Source organism: Thalassophryne amazonica, chromosome 13 (genome assembly GCF_902500255.1).
Source record: "Thalassophryne amazonica chromosome 13, fThaAma1.1, whole genome shotgun sequence".
In the NCBI taxonomy this organism is placed as follows: Eukaryota; Metazoa; Chordata; class Actinopteri; order Batrachoidiformes; family Batrachoididae; genus Thalassophryne; species Thalassophryne amazonica.
In genome coordinates this window covers 29171939-29190195 of record NC_047115.1, presented here as the reverse complement: position 1 = coordinate 29190195, position 18257 = coordinate 29171939, and the positions used below count along the sequence as shown (strand labels likewise).

At 44.3% G+C, this 18257-nt stretch overlaps 1 protein-coding gene across 1 annotated transcript in view; it reads left to right on the top strand.

Annotated features, from left to right (window-relative positions):
• The window catches only part of LOC117523584 (inhibitory synaptic factor 2A-like), an 86375-nt gene extending 75256 nt beyond the window's left edge, over positions 1 to 11119 (top strand). The window contains 2 exon segments of the mRNA XM_034185145.1: positions 10452 to 10924; positions 11035 to 11119. Coding sequence (XP_034041036.1) covers positions 10452 to 10635 — 184 coding nt within the window. The 3' untranslated portion in view covers positions 10636 to 10924; positions 11035 to 11119.
• Positions 11120 to 18257: the final 7138 nt, after the last annotated feature.

Below are 18257 nucleotides of genomic sequence, written 5' to 3'. Positions count from 1 at the left end.
AGTATTATACAGTGTGAACATGAGGAGAGAATCACTGTTTATTCACACATTCAGTCATCATGTCATGTTTGGCACAGATCAATACAATCAAACAAGCCATGCGAGCTCCTGCTCAATATCAGGTCTTCAGCACACTGAAAGAAATGAACCACTCAACTCCCTGTTTACTGACATATTGAGTTGTGACTGTCAAGAGAACCAAGAGCAGAATGCACTAATGAATGATGAGATAAATGAACTATTGTGAGGAGCAGCCTTTTCCTCAAGAGAAAGGGAACGCTGAGGGAGATAGTCACTAAGCATGCCAAAAAACACTCAGGGTATTTTTCAGTCCCACTGTCACGAAAGTGCTTGCTCATGGGGTAAGTAGACTCTAGAGATTGTGTGTAGTGACTTAAGTTGTGATTTTGGGTGTCGTCACATGTGACAGATTGAGTAAAGTGATTACAACTTATTCAAATAATTTTTCAGGCGGCAAAATTCGGCTAATCCATCAGATTCCGGTGGATTTGGGGCTCAGATGGAATGAGTGGACAACCAACGAATGCGGGTGTGCAGCACGAGAACACAAGATATACAGAAAATGCAGAGATACAACCCCAGTTCCAATGAAGTTGGGACGTTGTGTGAAATGTAAATAAAAACAGAATACAATGTTTTGCAAATCCTCTTCAACCTATATTCAATTGAATACACCACAAAGACAAGATATTTAATGTTCAAACTGATAAACTTTATGGTTTTTGTGCAAAGATTTGCTCATTTTGAAATGGATGCCTGCAACACATTTCAAAAAAGCTGGGACTGTTGGGAAGGTGTCGTAGCACGGACCCACAACAGGGGGCGCAAATGAACGGACAATGAATAAGCCAAAAAGTAACAATTTAATGTTGTGACAACACACAACGAAATACACAAAATTTGTAAAGTCAATTAACACCAGGTGACGTGTGGGCAGGCTCGAAGATAGAAGACCCCCGACGAGAGAGAAGCCGCATCCCACACGGCTTCCACCACCAACGGTCTGAAGAACACCGGAGCCGCCAAGTCCCGAGTCCCCAGGTGGCCTCTGTCTTCGGCTGTCGACCCTGGTACTGCTGGCAGAAAGCAAAGACAAGATGAATGAGTGTGAGTCCGCACACTCAGTAATCCACAGTCTGCACACAGTTAGGAGGGAGCACCTCCACCTCCAATCACACACTCGTGCAGCTCCTGTTTAATCCACTTATCTGGTTTGGGGTGTGAGGCGAAGCCGTCGCTGTCACACCAAACGCCAATCCCACAGATAAGGAAGAACACCACAGGATAACGGCTGCAAAAGAAGTTCAGGTTATCACTCAACGATATGAGTCAGCAGAGAAATGACCTCTTCGGTAGTTGATTTCTCGGCGAGGAGGTGGAGTTGCAGTCCGGCTTATAAAGTGGTGTAGATGAGTGACAGCTGGTGCGATGAGTGACAGCTGTCAATTCTTCTGGGTCTGGCGCCCTCTCGTGCTTGGAGCCCGCACTCCAAGCAGGGCGCTCTCTGGTGGTGGTGGGCCAGCAGTACCTCCTCTTCAGTGGCCCACATAACAGGAGCCCCCCTCAACGGGCGCCTCCTGGCGCCCGACCTGGCTTGTCCGGGTGTCTTTTGTAGAAATCGGCCAGGAGGGCCGGGTCCAGGATGAAGCTCCTCTTCACCCAGGAGCGTTCTTCAGGTCCATACCCCTCCCAGTCCACCAGATATTGGAACCCCCAGCCCTTACGACGGATGTCCAGGAGCCTGCGGACTGTCCAAGCAGGCTCCCCGTCGATGAGCCGGGCAGGAGGCGGCGTAGGTCCAGGTGCACAGAGGGGCGAGGTGTGGTGTGGCTTGATGCGGGACACATGGAATACAGGGTGGATCCGCAGTGAAGCTGGGAGTTGGAGCTTCACTGCGGCCGGGTTGATGATTTTGAGGATCTTAAATGGTCCAATGTATCTGTCTTTCAACTTAGGGGAGTCCACACAGAGAGGGATGTCCTTTGTTGAAAGCCACACCTCCTGCCCGGGCTGGTATGTGGGGGCCGGGGAACGCCGGCGGTCCGCATGGGTCTTGGCCCTCGTCCGGGCCTTCAACAGGGCAGAGCGGGCGGTCTGCCACACCCGGCGGCACCTCCTGAGGTGGGCCTGGACCAAGGGCACACCGACCTCTCCCTCCACCAGCGGGAACAATGGGGGCTGGTACCCCAAACATGCCTCAAAAGGGGAGAGGCCGGTAGCAGACAAGACTTGGCTGTTATGGGCATACTCGATCCAGGCCAGATGGTGACTCCAGGCCGCCGGGTGCGCGGAGGTGACGCAGCGAAGGGCCTGTTCCAACTCCTGGTTAGCCCGCTGTGCCTGGCCGTTTGTCTGGGGGTGGTACCCGGACAAGAGACTCACGGTGGCCCCCAGCTCCTTACAGAAACTCTTCCAAACCTGCGAAGAGAACTGGGGACCACGATCTGATACAACGTTCGATGGTATCCCATGCAGCCGCATGACGTGGTGGACCAGGAGGTCTGCCGTCTCCTGGGCCGTCGGGAGCTTCGGGAGGGCCACGAAGTGGGCTGCCTTGGAGAACCGGTCCACTATCGTGAGAATAATGGTGTTACCCTGGGACGGCGGGAGGCCCGTGATGAAGTCCAGGCCGATGTGAGACCAGGGGCGGTGAGGCACCGGCAGGGGTTGGAGGAGTCCCGACGTCCTCCGATGGTCTGCCTTGCCCCTGGTGCAGATGGTACAGGCCTGGACGTAGTCCCGAACGTCGGTTTCCAGGGACGCCCACCAGAAGTGCTGCTGGACCACTGCCACGGTCCTACGCACTCCGGGATGACAGGAGAGCTTGGACCCGTGACAGAAGTCCAATACTGCAGCTCTTGCCTCTGGTGGGACGTACATTCTGTTCTTGGGGCCGGTCCCCGGGTCCGGGCTCCTTGCCAGGGCCTCCCGGACGGTCTTCTCCACGTCCCAGGTGAGGGAGGCCACGACAGTGGACTCGGGGATGATGGTCTCGGTGGGGTTCGACAGCCCCGCCTTGGCTTCTTCTTCGTGCACCCGGGACAATGCATCCGATTTTTGGTTTTTGGTCCCGGGGCGGTACGTGATCCGGAAGTCAAAGCGCCCGAAGAACAGAGACCAGCGGGCTTGCCTGGGGTTCAGCCGCTTGGCGGTCCGGATGTACTCCAGGTTCCGATGGTCCATGAAAACCGTGAAAGGCAACGACGCCCCCTCCAGCAGGTGTTTCCACTCTTCAAGAGCCTCCTTCACCGCAAGGAGCTCCCGATTGCCTCCATAGTTCCGTTCAGCTGGGGTCAACCTGCGGGAAAAATAGGCACAAGGATGGAGAACCTTATCAGCCTCCACGCTCTGGGACAGCACGGCTCCTATCCCTGAGTCAGAGGCGTCCACTTCCACTATGTACTGGCGATCAGGATCAGGCTGCACCAGAACTGGTGCAGTCGAGAACCGGCGTTTCAACTCCTGGAACGCGGCTTTGCACCGATCCGACCAGGTGAAGGGGACCTTGGTGGAGGTCAGGGCAGTCAGGGGGCTAACTACCTGACTGTAGCCTTTAATGAACCTCCTGTAGAAATTTGCAAAGCCGAGGAACTGCTGCAATTTCCTGCGGCTTGTTGGTTGGGGCCAATCTCTCACCGCCGCAACCTTGGCCGGATCAGGGGTGACGGAGTTGGAGGAGATAATGAACCCCAAGACGGACAAAGAAGTGCGGTGGAACTCGCACTTCTCGCCCTTCACAAACAGCCGGTTCTCTAACAACCGCTGTAGGACCTGACGTACATGCTGGACATGGGTCTCAGGGTCCGGGGAAAAGATGAGTATATCGTCCAGATATACGAAGACGAACCGATGCAGGAAGTCCCGCAAGACGTCATTTACCAAAGCTTGGAACGTTGCGGGGGCGTTAGTGAGGCCGAACGGCATGACCAGGTACTCAAAGTGACCTAACGGGGTGTTAAATGCCGTCTTCCATTCGTCTCCCTTCCGGATCCGAACCAGGTGGTACGCGTTTCTAAGATCCAATTTAGTGAAAATTTGGGCTCCATGCAGGAGCGTGAACACTGAATCCAACAGAGGTAATGGGTATCGGTTGCAAACCGTGATCTCATTCAGCCCTCTGTAATCAATGCATAGACGGAGTCCGCCGTCCTTTTTGCCCACAAAAAAGAAACCAGCACCCATCGGGGAGGTGGAGTTCCAGATCAGCCCGGCAGCTAAAGAGTCCCGGATGTAGGTCTCCATTGATTCGCGTTCCGGACGTGAGAGGTTGTACAACCTACTGGACGGGTACTCAGCGCCCGGGACCAAATCGATGGCACAATCGTACGGTCGGTGCGGGGGAAGAGTGAGCGCCAGATCTTTGCTGAAAACGTCAGCAAGATCGTGGTACTCCTTTGGCACCGCCGATAGATTGGGGGGGACTTTAACCTCCTCATTAGTCGTCGTGCCGGGAGGAACCGAGGATCCTAAACACTCCCGGTGGCAGGTTTCGCTCCACTGCGTCACAACCCCGGACGGCCAATCAATCCGGGGATTGTGCTTCACCATCCATGGAAATCCCAAAATCACTCGGGAGGTAGAAGGTGTTACATGGAACACGATCTCCTCCCTGTGATTTCCAGACACAACCAAGGTCACAGGCTGTGTCTGATGTGTGATTAATGGAAGCAGGGTGCCATCTAGTGCTCGCACCTGCAATGGTGCCGGCAGAGCTACCAGGGGGAGCCCTACTTCCTTTGCCCATCTGCTATCCAGCAGATTCCCTTCCGACCCCGTGTCTACCAGTGCTGGGGCGTGAAGGGTTAAATCCCCACAAAGGATCATTACTGGGATTCGTGCAGATTATGGCCCACCTTTAGCCCAGTTTCTAAGGACGGGCGTTGTAGTTTGACCGTTTTGGGGCAGTCCTTCTGCATGTGCTCACAAGAGCCGCAGACAAAACACTCCCCGCGGGCCAGCCTCCTTTGTCTGATGTTTGTCTTAACTTTGGCCCTGCTCGTGTCCATAGCCTCCTCAGCAGGGGGAGCTGTAGCCACACGGAGCTCTCTGGCAGTGAAGCGTGGGGACGACGTCACCTTTTCGGAACTGGAAGGGGGAGGGACGGCTCGTGCCCGGTCACGCCCCCCGGCCTGCTCCCAACGATGCTCATTTAAACGGTTGTCTAAGCGTATAACCAAATCGACAAGCCCGTCAAAATCCCGCGGTTCCTCCTTAGCCAGCAGGTGCTCCTTCAGGACCGGAGACAGTCCATTTACGAATGGACAGATGCAAAGTGGAAAAGTGTGCTGTGGTCTGATGAGTCCACATTTCAAATTGTTTTTGGAAATCATGGATGTCATGTTCTCTGGACAAAAGAGGAAAAGGACCATCTAGATCAGGGGTGGCCAAGTTCGGTCCTCGAGAGCCACATTCCTGACACTCTTAGTTGTCTCCCTGATATAACACACCTGAATCCAATGAAAGGCTCATTAAAATTAGAGATTAGAGCATGTCATAGGTATTAAAGGCATTGCGCTGCGGTGGTTTGAATCATATTTGTCTAATAGATTACAGTTTGTTCATGTAAATGGGGAATCTTCTTCACAGACTAAAGTTAATTATGGAGTTCCACAAGGTTCTGTGCTAGGACCAATTTTATTCACTTTATACATGCTTCCCTTGGGCAGTATTATTAGACGGTATTGCTTAAATTTTCATTGTTACGCAGATGATACCAGCTTTATCTATCCATGAAGCCAGAGGATACGCACCAATTAGCTAAACTGCAGGATTGTCTTACAGACATAAAGACATGGATGACCTCTAATTTCCTGCTTTTAAACTCAGATAAAACTGAAGTTATTGTACTTGGCCCCACAAATCTTAGAAGCATGGTGTCTAACCAGATCGTTACTCTGGATGGCATTTCCCTGATCTCTAGTAATACTGTGAGAAATCTTGGAGTTATTTTTGATCAGGATATGTCATTCAAAGCGCATATTAAACAAATATGTAGGACTGCCTTTTTGCATTTACGCAATATCTCTAAAATCAGAAAGGTCTTGTCTCAGAGTGATGCTGAAAAACTAATTCATGCATTTGTTTCCTCTAGGCTGGACTATTGTAATTCATTATTATCAGGTTGTCCTAAAAGTTCCCTAAAAAGCCTTCAGTTGGTTCAGAATGCTGCAGCTAGAGTACTGACGGGGACTAGCAGGAGAGAGCATATCTCACCAGTGTTGGCCTCCCTTCATTGGCTTCCTGTTAATGCTAGAATAGAATTTAAAATTCTTCTTCTTACTTATAAGGTTTTGAATAATCAGGTCCCATCTTATCTTAGGGACCTCATAGTACCATATTACCCCATTAGAGCGCTTCGCTCTCAGACTGCGGGCTTACTTGTAGTTCCTAGGATTTGTAAGAGTAGAATGGGAGGCAGAGCCTTCAGCTTTCAGGCTCCTCTCCTGTGGAACCAGCTCCCAATTCAGATCAGGGAGACAGATACCCTCTCTACTTTTAAGATTAGGCTTAAAACTTTCCTTTTCGCTAAGGCTTATAGTTAGGGCTGGATCGGGTGACCCTGGACCATCCCTTGGTTATGTTGCTTTAGACGTAGACTGTGTTTCATAATTATTGTATGGCCTTGCCTTGCAATGTGGAGCGCCTTGGGGCAACTGTTTGTTGTGATTTGGCGCTATACAAGAAAAAAGTTGATTGATTGATTGATTAAAAGTCTGCTAACGAGCCTTTTATTGGATTCAGGTGTGTTTGGAGCAGGGAGACAACTAAGAGTGTCAGGAATGTGGCTCTCGAGGACCGAACTTGGCCACCCCTGATCTAGATTGTTACCAGCGCAAAGTCAGCATCTGTGATGGTTTGGGGGTGTGTTAGTGCCCACGGCATGGGCAACTTACACATCTGTGATGGCACCAATGCTGAAAGGTACATCCAGGTTTTGGAGCAACACATGCTGCTATCCAAGCAACATCTTTTTCAGGGACGTCCCTGCTTATTTCAGCAAGACAATGTCAAGCCCCATTCTGCACGTGTTACAACAGCGTGGCTTCATAGTAAAAGAGTGCAGGTACTAGACTGGCCTGCCTGCAGTCCAGACTTGTCGCCCATCAAAAATGTGTGGCGCATTATGAAGCGCAAAATACAACGATGGAGACTCCGGACTATTAAACAACTGAAGTCGTACATTAAGCAAGAATGGGAAAGAATTCCACCTGCAAAGCTTCAACAATTGGTGTCCTCAGTTCCCAAATGCTTATTGAGTGTTGTTAGAAGGAAAGGTGATGTAACACAGTGGTAAACATACCACTGTCCCAGCTTTTTTGAAATGCGTTGCAGGCATCCATTTCAAAATGAGCAAATATTTTCACAAAAACAACAAAGTTTATCAGTTTGAACATTAAATATCTTGTCTTTGTGGTGTATTCAATTGAATATAGGTTGAAGAGGATTTGCACAACATTGTATTCTGTTTTTATTTACATTTTACACAACATCCCTACATTGGAATTGAGGTTGTAAAATAACACCAAGCCGTCAGCTAGCAAACACGTACAGGACAAAACAAGAAACAAACATGCAGCCACAGGGAAGCTCTCCGCCTGATGTCCGCTCAAAGTTTTGAACATTCAACAAACTTTCCAATGGATATGCAGGACATCAGTTGACAAGAAATGCATTTAATGAATGAGAAAAGGATTTATTCAGAGCAAAAATGAGTACAAACAGATATCTAAATTTAGTTTCCATTGGTCATACTCGTATGTTTCCAACAGGCACCAACTCACAGGCAGTGAGTAAATATGTCGTAAACTGCGTGTGAACTGTGTGCGGCTGCGTGCCAATGCGCAAAGAAAATTTAGAAATGTTCAAAACTTCTGGCACGCATTATTTTAGTGAACTAGTCGTGAACATTGTGCAACCTATTCGAAAACACTGCGTGTCACTGCATGTCACTGCATGTCACTGCACGCAGGCCATCTGAAGGATAATGACGAGATGTTACAAGTATAATAAACATAATTTTACAGATACATTATCTAACTCATAAGAAGGAATGAAAATGCAGCTGTTTTACCAGTCCATTACAAAATATATGTTATAAATAATTACCTTTTGATACAAGATTCCAAATGCATTCTCCGCCACATGACGCGCACAAGCTGCAGCTGTAGATGATTTCTCTGTGATTCTGCGAGCAATGAGAGTATGGTTTCATCAGCCAAGTTCTGAGAGCAAACGCGTCATTGGCTATGACATGATTATTTTATATAGCATGGCATCAAAAAAAGCAGGATGCGTTGACACGACAAATTGCGCAGCAGTGTGGGGATGAAATTTGTGCAAGTGGCAAGGTGCAAACTGACCAAGAAATCCCACTCAACTGTGTACATGATTAACCAAAAGTAAGCTGAAACTTGCATTATTTCTTCACTGCTGGGTGGACTGTGGCAATGCAGATGAAGTGTCTTGTCCAGGGATGACCACTATATTGTTCATCATTCGACAAGAACACTCTGTGGACAACACATCTCCTATCCCACAGAGCCACCAAAAATAAGCTGTTTTGCAGTGATGTGGGAAGTGATCTGGCCCTATTTTGTGACTCTAACCCAGGGGTAGGCAACCTGTTCCAGAAAGAGCCATGAGGGTGCAGGTTTTCTTTGCAGCCACTGACTCCACCAGGTGATTTCACTGATTAACTGATTCCATCTGCTCAAAGTGATATTAATCAGTAAAATCACCTGGTGGAGTCAGTGGCTGCAAAGAAAACCTGCACCCTCATGGCTCTTTCTGGAACAGGTTGCCTACCCCTGCTCTAACCCTTACTGATACCTCCATCACCTCCTCTCTGAATGACTGCAGTGGTGTCCTATTCCATCTACATGGCAAAGCAGTAGACAAACTCCAGTAATATTTTCCAGCTACTAGGGTTCTCACATGTATAAAGGCTTGGCAGCACATCATCCCCACCCTCGATCACCTTCACTGGCTTCCCGTTAAGTACTGCATGTCCTATAAAATCCTCCTCCTCAACTATAAATCCCTTGATGCCCTTGCTCCTCTGTACTTGTTGGATCTGCTCCATCATTCCACTCTTGTGCAGACTCTGCAGCCCACAGGCAAAGATCTGTTCTCATTACCTACACCAGTTTATGAACCTTTGGAGCTTTCTTCTGTTAGCGATTTGCAGTGTGCCTTCTCTGTGCATTTTTAACAATTACCTGTTCACAAAGGCCTGTGGGTGTTAATTCCATGGTGGAAAGAATCCTTGATTATCTTGAAAGGTTTTATATAAATGTAAATTGTTGTCACTGTTATTACACTATGTAACAAATTTTTATTTTTGTTTTGTTCCTGGGTACACAGTGTGTTTTCCTAACCTGTCATGCCTTAAATAAATAGAAAATAGCTGTTATTCCACAGAAACTTTGCTTCTGTGATTAGGACAATGATATTTTGAAATTTGTCTGTTTTCAAGAATATTCTCGATTCGCCTTCACTACTACTGAGTAGTCTTCTAGAATATTCTTTAACTGCTAGAACTGTCCAGAATTTTCTAGAAGTTTCCAGAATTATCTAGAAATTTCAAGAAACTTTTAGAACTTTCTAGAACGTTAAAAAAAAAATCAAAGTTTGTGCTGAATGTAGTCATTTTTCCATAGACTTTAGACATAAGCAGTTGAAATATAACACTTAGAAGCCAGGAACAAAAATTGTGTTACATAGTGTTATTATTTTATTTATTATGTCTGCCAAGGACGTAATAAAATCATCAGCGTTTATTTATTTGACTGTCTGTTAGCAGGATTACGTCAAAACTACTGCACAGACTTTGACGAAATTTTCACCACAGATAGATATTAGGCGATGGAACAACTCGTTAAATTATGGAGGTGATCTGTATCCGGATTCTGGATCAAGATTTCACTTTATATAGGCTTTGAGGAATTACGTAAAAACTACTTCACGGATTCACTGCAAATTTGCACCACAGATAGATATCTGGGCATGGAAGACTCCATTAAATTTTGGAGGTGATCCAGATCCAAATCCAGATTCTGGATCAAGATTGCACTTTATATCAACTTTGAAAGGATTACGTAAAAACTACTTCACAGATTTTCACCAAATATGCACCACAGATGCACCACAGGAAAAGCCCATTAAATTTTGGAGGTGATCCAGATCCGGATTCTGGATCAAGATTTCCCTTCATATAGGCTTTGAAAGATTTCTTCAAAACTACTTCATGGATTCTCACCAAATTTTCACCATTGATAGATATTAGGGCATGGAAGACTCCACTGAATTCAAAAATCTCTGATTGCTCTTGTTTATTTTTTATTATGCAAGAATTTAGTCATCTGTAATGACAACCTATATCTTTGATTGGAATAATCAGCGTTTCATCTTTTTATGCTGTTATGTTGCAGTGTGGAGCTGGACTTCAAGCTGCAGGAGGACAAACTGCAGCCCCTAATGAAGAGACTTTGTCCCCTGGACAGCCAGCCATGTCCTGCTCTGCCTTACTCCAGCGAAGTGTTCACATCCACCCCGAAGCGCAAGTCCAAGGCGGAGTCCAAAAAGCACACTCGCTGGAAACTTTGGTTCCTTTGAGGAAAACACAAAAGCTTTGGCAGTGGTCTTTTCCGCCGTTAAATTCCGCCATTATTCTCAAAAAGGATGAAGGAATATTCAGGAAGGCTGATCAAACCCATGAGGACAGTCGATGACAGAAACCAGTGGAACCAATTCAGAATCGGTTTCTGAGTTGAGAAATCACATCAAGTCAAGTTGGGGACAGCAAAAAAAAAATAATAAAAACAAACTAAAACATTTAAAATTCTGTCATACCATTTTCTGGCATGATTGCTGGAGAGAATCAACTCCCACCTGCAAAATCGAGGTGAGCATCAGAAAATATGTTTTTAACATATTTGGTAAAGATAGATGTGATTTGCACTGTTGGTGAACTTTTATTTTTTTTTGCACTCTTCACTGCTTTTTCCCTCTTAGAGTTTGGTAACAAGAGGAGGCGCCATGCGGAGTGAAGTTACAGTATATAATCTTCGGAAGCGACATCAACCCCGCATCCGGCAAAGCACAAAAATTTGACTGTTGGGATGAACGTGCGTAACGGACTGAAGCGCAGTACCTGACAGTATGTCAGTGCTGTTGTCTCCTCTCGTCTTCCTCCTTATCTGTTGACGTCCCGCTCCGTTTGTCTGTCTGACTGAACGTCTCGGCCTCCTTGCATTTCTAACTCCTGTCTGTGACTCTCTGCCTTTATCTCCCTCCGTCTGTCCAATCAGCTCACTGTGCAACCAGCCAGCCAGCCGACTAACTTTGCCTCAGTCATCCTGCCCTCTCTGCGTTGGCTGCACTGACACATACTGTTGAGAATCTGCAGTTTACTATGAACTCTGCATCTTTTAGCGAAGTACTGTCACGCACCATGAAATTAAAGAACGAATATTTGTTGAAGCAGGTGCAGTCCCTGAAAATGCAGATTATGTCTTCTGGGTTAGGTCAGATTTTTTTAACATCATATACAACCCCTGGCAAAAATTATGGAATCACCGGCCTCAGAGGATGTTCATTCAGTTGTTTAATTTTGTAGAAAAAAAGCAGATCACAGACATGACACAAAACTAAAGTCATTTCAAATGACAAATTTCTGGCTTTAAGAAACACTATAAGAAATCAAGAAAAAAAGATTGTGGCAGTCAGTAACGGTTACTTTTTTAGACCAAGCAGAGGGAAAAAAATATGGAATCACTCAATTCTGAGGACAAAATTATGGAATCACCCTGTAAATTTTCATCCCCCAAATTAACACCTGCATCAAATCAGATCTGCTCATTGACATTGACCCTATGCCATGACATTGACCCTATGTGTCTTTTTGCAAGGAATGTTTTCACAGTTTTTGCTCTATGGCAAGATGCATTATCATCTTGAAAAATGATTTCATCATCCCCAAACATCCTTTCAGTTGTCCAAAATATCAACATAAACTTGTGCATTTATTGATGATGTAATGACAGCCATCTCCCCAGTGCCTTTACCTGACATGCAGTCCCATATCATCAATGACTGTGGAAATGTACATGTTCTCTTCAGGCAGTCATCTTTATAAATCTCATTGGAAAGGCACCAAACAAAAGTTCCAGCATCATCACCTTGCCCAATGCAGATTCGAGATTCATCACTGAATATGACTTTCATCCAGTCATCCACAGTCCACAATTGCTTTTCCTTAGCCCATTGTAACCTTGTTTTTTTCTGTTTAGGTGTTAATGATGCCTTTCGTTTAGCTTTTCTGTATGTAAGTCCTATTTCCTTTAGGCGGTTTCTTACAGTTCGGTCACAGACGTTGACTCCAGTTTCCTCCCATTCGTTCCTCATTTGTTTTGTTGTACATTTTTCGATTTTTGAGACATATTGCTTTAAGTTTTCTGTCTTGGCGCTTTGATGTCTTCCTTGGTCTACCAGTATGTTTGCCTTTAGCAACCTTCCCATGTTGTTTGTATTTGGTCCAGAGTTTAGACACAGCTGACTGTGAACAACCAACATCTTTTGCAACATTGCGTGATGATTTACCCTCTTTTAAGAGTTTGATAATCCTCTCCTTTGTTTCAATTGACATCTCTCGTGTTGGAGCCATGATTCATGTCAGTCCACTTGGTGCAACAGCTCTCCAAGGTGTGTTCACTCCTTTTTAGATGCAGACTAACGAGCAGATCTGATATGATGCAGGTGTTAGTTTTGGGGATGAAAATTTACAGGGTGATTCCATAATTTTTTCCTCAGAATTGAGTGATTCCATATTTTTTTCCTCTGCTTGGTCTAAAAAAGTAACCGTTACTGACTGCCACAATCTTTTTTTCTTGATTTCTTATAGTGTTTCTTAAAGCCAGAAAGTTGCCATTTGAAATGACTTTAGTTTTGTGTCATGTCTGTGATCTGCTTTTTTTCTACAAAATTAAACAACTGAATGAACATCCTCCGAGGCCGGTGATTCCATAATTTTTGCCAGGGGTTGTATAATATTTGAAGGACTTCCAAGAATATTTTTATGACGACTGAAATGGTTGTTTTTCGCTTTTTCTTGAATTTCAAACAAAAAGTAAAGGCTATTTTGACATTTCTCTTTGAGTCTGTTGAAAGTTCTCTCATTTATGCAGTATGTCCTAGTAAAGCTATGTTATAAATTGCTGATCCTGTTTAAGTACACTTATCTATACTAACCATGTGTATGAAGATGCTAAGGTTAAAACAGATAGGTAGGTACAGCTATATGCAAAAGTTTGGGCACCCCTCATGATTTCCATGATTTTCCTTTATAAATCATTAGTTGTTTGGATCAGCAATTTCAGTTAAATATATCATATAACAGACAAACAGTGATCTTTGAGAAGTGAAATGAAGTCTGTAGGATTTACAGAAAGTGTGCAATAATTCTTTAAACAAAATTAGGCAAGTGCATAAATTTGGGCACCCCAACAGAAAAAAATACATCAGTATTTAGTAGATCCTCCTTTTGCAGAAATAACAGCTAGAGCCCGACCGATATGGATTTTTTGAGGCCGATATTTGGATGAAAAAAATGCTGATAATCAATAAATTGGCTGATTTGCAGATGGCCGATAAATCAGCAGATATTATTTTTTTTTTAAATGAATAAAATGTTCTTTTTGGACCCTTAACAAAAGGTATGAGCTAAAAGCTGAAGCTTTGCCCTCATATTGATTAACATTATAACAGAAGAATTTTCAAGTTCAAAAAATGCAAAAATGCAGTTGGAGCAGTTAGGGGGCTATTCAAACGGGCCAACTAAGATATCACTCCTGAAAACAATCTTTGCCATATCATGTGAGGTAAATCTGCCCTACGATTGGATTTTGGAAAACCATGTGACGGAGAAGGAATTCCGATTAGACACTCACATTGTGCACGTCATCACACATCTTCTATGAGGAGTACCAAGATGGCCGACGGTGGATCGAACGTCGGATCGGAGTTAACTTTTCAGAAAAAATAGTACGTTTCTATCTCATATCATTAAAAAGTTATTTACAATTCAGTAAAGCTTGGTCTCAGCCGTCGGCCCCAGAGGGTTAAAGGCGAATGCCAGTAATTCCCAGAATCTTTCTGGACGACCAGTGAATCTGAATGTTTCAAATGTTTTTCATGCTAGAAATAAGGTCTACACAATGTGGGCTTAATAAAAAGCGTGACCAATGCAATGAAGCACATTTGACACATTATTACATAAACTGAGTTAATCAAACTGAGTTGAACAAAAACGGGAGAAATGTGGGGTGAATGTAATCGCAAAGTTATTACAAACAACATCCTTATAAACTTACTTGTATGCTTTTGTCAGCCGATCAGTGCAGTGTGACGGCGAACTACGGGGGTCGGTAATGAACACATTTAAGCAGGGGTGTAAGCAGCTCTCAGTTGAATGGAGTCAGAGCTCCATCTACTGGACAAGCGGTGCAAGGACATTTTACATGGCCGACACAAACATTATTTCAGTATCTCTTCTGTTTATGAGAAATTATCAGCGTTCTATCTGCAAAATTTCAGACGATAGTGAGTACTTTGAAAAGGGCTTATATCGGCCGGCCGATATATCGGTCGGGCTCTAATAACAGCCTCGAAATGCTTCCTATAGCTTCCAATGAGAGTCTGGATTCTGGTTGAAGGTATTTTGGACCATTCTTCTTTACAAAACATCTCCAGTTCAGTCAGGTTTGTTGGTGTCCGAGCATGGATAACCCACTTAAAATCACACCAAAAATTTTCAATAATCTTCAGGTCTGGGGACTGAGATGGCCATTCCAGAATGCTGTACTTGTTCCTCTGCATGAATGCCTTAGTACACTCAACAAAAATATAAACGCAGCACTTTTGGTTTTGCTCCCATTTTGTATGAGATGAACTCAAAGATCTAAAACTTTTTCCACATACACAATATCACCATTTCTCTCAAATATTGTTCACAAACCAGTCTAAATCTGTGATAGTGAGCACTTCTCCGTTGCTGAGATAATCCATCCCACCTCACAGGTGTGCCATACCAAGATGCTGATTAGACACCATGATTAGTGCACAGGTGTGCCTTAGACTGCCCACAATAAAAGGCCACTCTGAAAGGTGCAGTTTTATCACACAGCACAATGCCACAGATGTCGCAAGATTTGAGGGAGCGTGCAGTTGGCATGCTGACAGCAGGAATGTCAACCAGAGCTGTTGCTCGTGTATTGAATGTTCATGTCTCTACCATAAGCCGTCTCCAAAGTTGTTTCAGAGAATTTGGCAGTACATCCAACTAGCCTCACAACCGCAAACCACGTGTAACCACACCAGCCCAGGACCTCCACATCCAGCATGTTCACCTCCAAGATCGTCTGAGACCAGCCACTCGGACAGCTGCTGAAACAATCGGTTTGCATAACCAAAGAATTTCTGCACAAACTGTCAGAAACGTCTCAGGGAAGCTCATCTGCATGCTCGTCGTCCTCATCGGGGTCTCGACCTGACTCCAGTTCGTCGTCGTAACCGACTTGAGTGGGCAAATGCTCACATTCACTGGCGTTTGGCACATTGGAGAGGTGTTCTCTTCACAGATGATGCGAAGGAGATGTGTTGCACTGCATGAGGCAAATGGTGGTCACACCAGATACTGACTGGTATCCCCCCCCCAATAAAACAAAACTGCACCTTTCAGAGTGGCCTTTTATTGTTGGCAGTCTAAGGCACACCTGTGCAGTAATCATGGTGTCTAATCAGCATTTTGGTATGGCACACCTGTGAGGTGGGATGGATTATCTCAGCAAAGGAGAAGTGCTCACTATCACAGATTTCGACTGGTTTGTGAACAATATTTGAGGGAAATGGTGATATTGTGTATGTGGAAAACGTTTTAGATCTTTGAGTTCATCTCATACAAAATGGGAGCAAAACCAAAAGTGTTGCGTTTATATTTTTGTTGAGTATAGATTTTGAGCAGTGTTTAGGGTCGTCGTCTTGTTGAAAGATCCAGCCCCGACGCAACTTCAACTTTGTCACTGATTCATGAACATTGTTCTCAAAAATCTGCTGACTCGAATCCATGTGACCCTCAACTTTAACAAGATTCCCAGTACCTGCACTGGCCACACAGCCACACAGCATAATGGAACCACCTCCAAATTTTACTGTAGGTAGCAAGCGTTTTCTTGGAATGCTGTGTTCTTTTTCAGCCATGCATTGTTATGTCCAAATAACTCAATTTTAGTTTCATCAGTCCATAGCACCTTATTCCAAAATGAAGCTGGCTTGCCCAAATGTGCTTTAGCATACCTCAAGTGACTGTTTGTGGCGTGTACACAGAAACGGCTTCTTCTGCATTACAGCATCTCCTTGTGCAAAGTGCACTGTAAAACTCAATGAGTTAGTTGAACTCAAACCATTTGAGAAAACCAATTGCCTTAAACCATTTGAGTTTGCCGACTTAAATAAAATAATTTTCAAAAATTTAATTGTTAAAGTTTTAGTAACTTAACAAGTTTATAGTTAATTCAACGTATGTAAAGCTAGTTTATGTATAAAATGCTAAATGGTAGCCCATGAACAGAACTTGCAGTTTTTCATAATGGTATAAATGTAGCGGCTGCACTCTGCTTTGTGTTGTTATGACTCCACCCACTCGCTTCCCTCAGGACATGAACTCACGATCTCCAGCATGGAAGTCGCACTCTAACCAGAAGGCGAAAAACCTAGGGCTCTGGCCTTGTGACCAGAGAATCCTTTTGAGCTGTTGGGAGTATGGTTTACTTACTACATATGCAGAGTGACACCTGCTGACCTTCGTTGCATAAACCCAATTAAAATGAGTGAATGGAATGCACTGGAAATACATCACCAACACTTAAATGCCCCAAAACTTTAAATGCGCTTAAAGGAACTGAGTTATTATGACAAAAATTCATTTTTGAATTAGTTTAATGGAAATGAGTGACTATAACTTTTTTCAAAGTTTGAGATGCATTAACTTAATTATTGTATTAAAATGGAGTGTTCGGTTTCACAGCTTATAGTTGAACGATGCCCAGAGACACTATCTGCAGCAAGATCATGTTGTAGGTCTTTGGAGCATGTCTGTGGGTTGACTATGACTGTTCTCACCATCCTTCTCTTCAACTTATCTGAGACTTTTCTTGGCCTGCCACTTCAGGCCTTAACTAGTACTGTGCCTGTGGTCTTCCATTTCCTCATTATGTTCCTCACAGTGAAAACTGACAGCTGAAATCTCTGAGATAGCTTTTTATATCCTTCCCCTAAACCATGATGTTGAACAATCTTTGTTTTTAGGTCATTTGAAAGTTGTTTAGAGGCTCCCATGGTGCCTAGAAGAGATGCAAAGGTGGAAACATTTGCAAATGGCCACCTTAAATATCCTTTTTCATGATTGGAGTCACCTGTGTAAGGAGGTCAAGGGTCAATGAGCTTACCAAACCAATTTTGTGTTCCAATAATTCGTGCTACATGTATTCAAATCAATAAAATGACAAGGGTGGCCAAATTTATGCACCTGCCCAATTTAGTTTAAATAATTATTGCACACTTACTGTAAATACTAAAAACTTCATTTCACTTCTCAAATATCAGTGTGTTCATCGCTATATGATATATTTAACTGAAATTTCTGATCCAGACAACCAATGATTTAAAAAGGAAAATCATGAAAATTATCCGGGGGGCTAAATTTTTGCATAGAACTGTAGGTAAGTATAGGGATTAAAAGTCCTACCATGTATAGTTTCTACCTGTACACCTAAAACAGGTGTTTAAAGTCAGTTTAGTGGGTTGATGGAACAAATATGTGGTCAGAAATAGATGTTGTAACACCTCTGTTGGTAGTCAACACTACTTATTGGTGGAAACCTGACTTTAACCTCAGTGATCTTGGCTTTCATCCAAATGACTGATTTTTAGCTGACCTTTCTGGTAGAATCCACCAACATATGTGTGCCAGACATTGTCCAAATCACAGGGAAAATGGCATACCTTAACTAGAATGAGCTTGATCTTTGATGAAATGAACATTTTAAGGGCAATTCCGGACTCAACCTTCATCCACACACCATGTTTAGTATAAGTTGTCCAAAGGACCTGGGAAGAGAAAACATTCAAATTAAATTCTTTGACCTTCAGCCAACTGGTTGATCTTTGGAAAGGTTGACCTT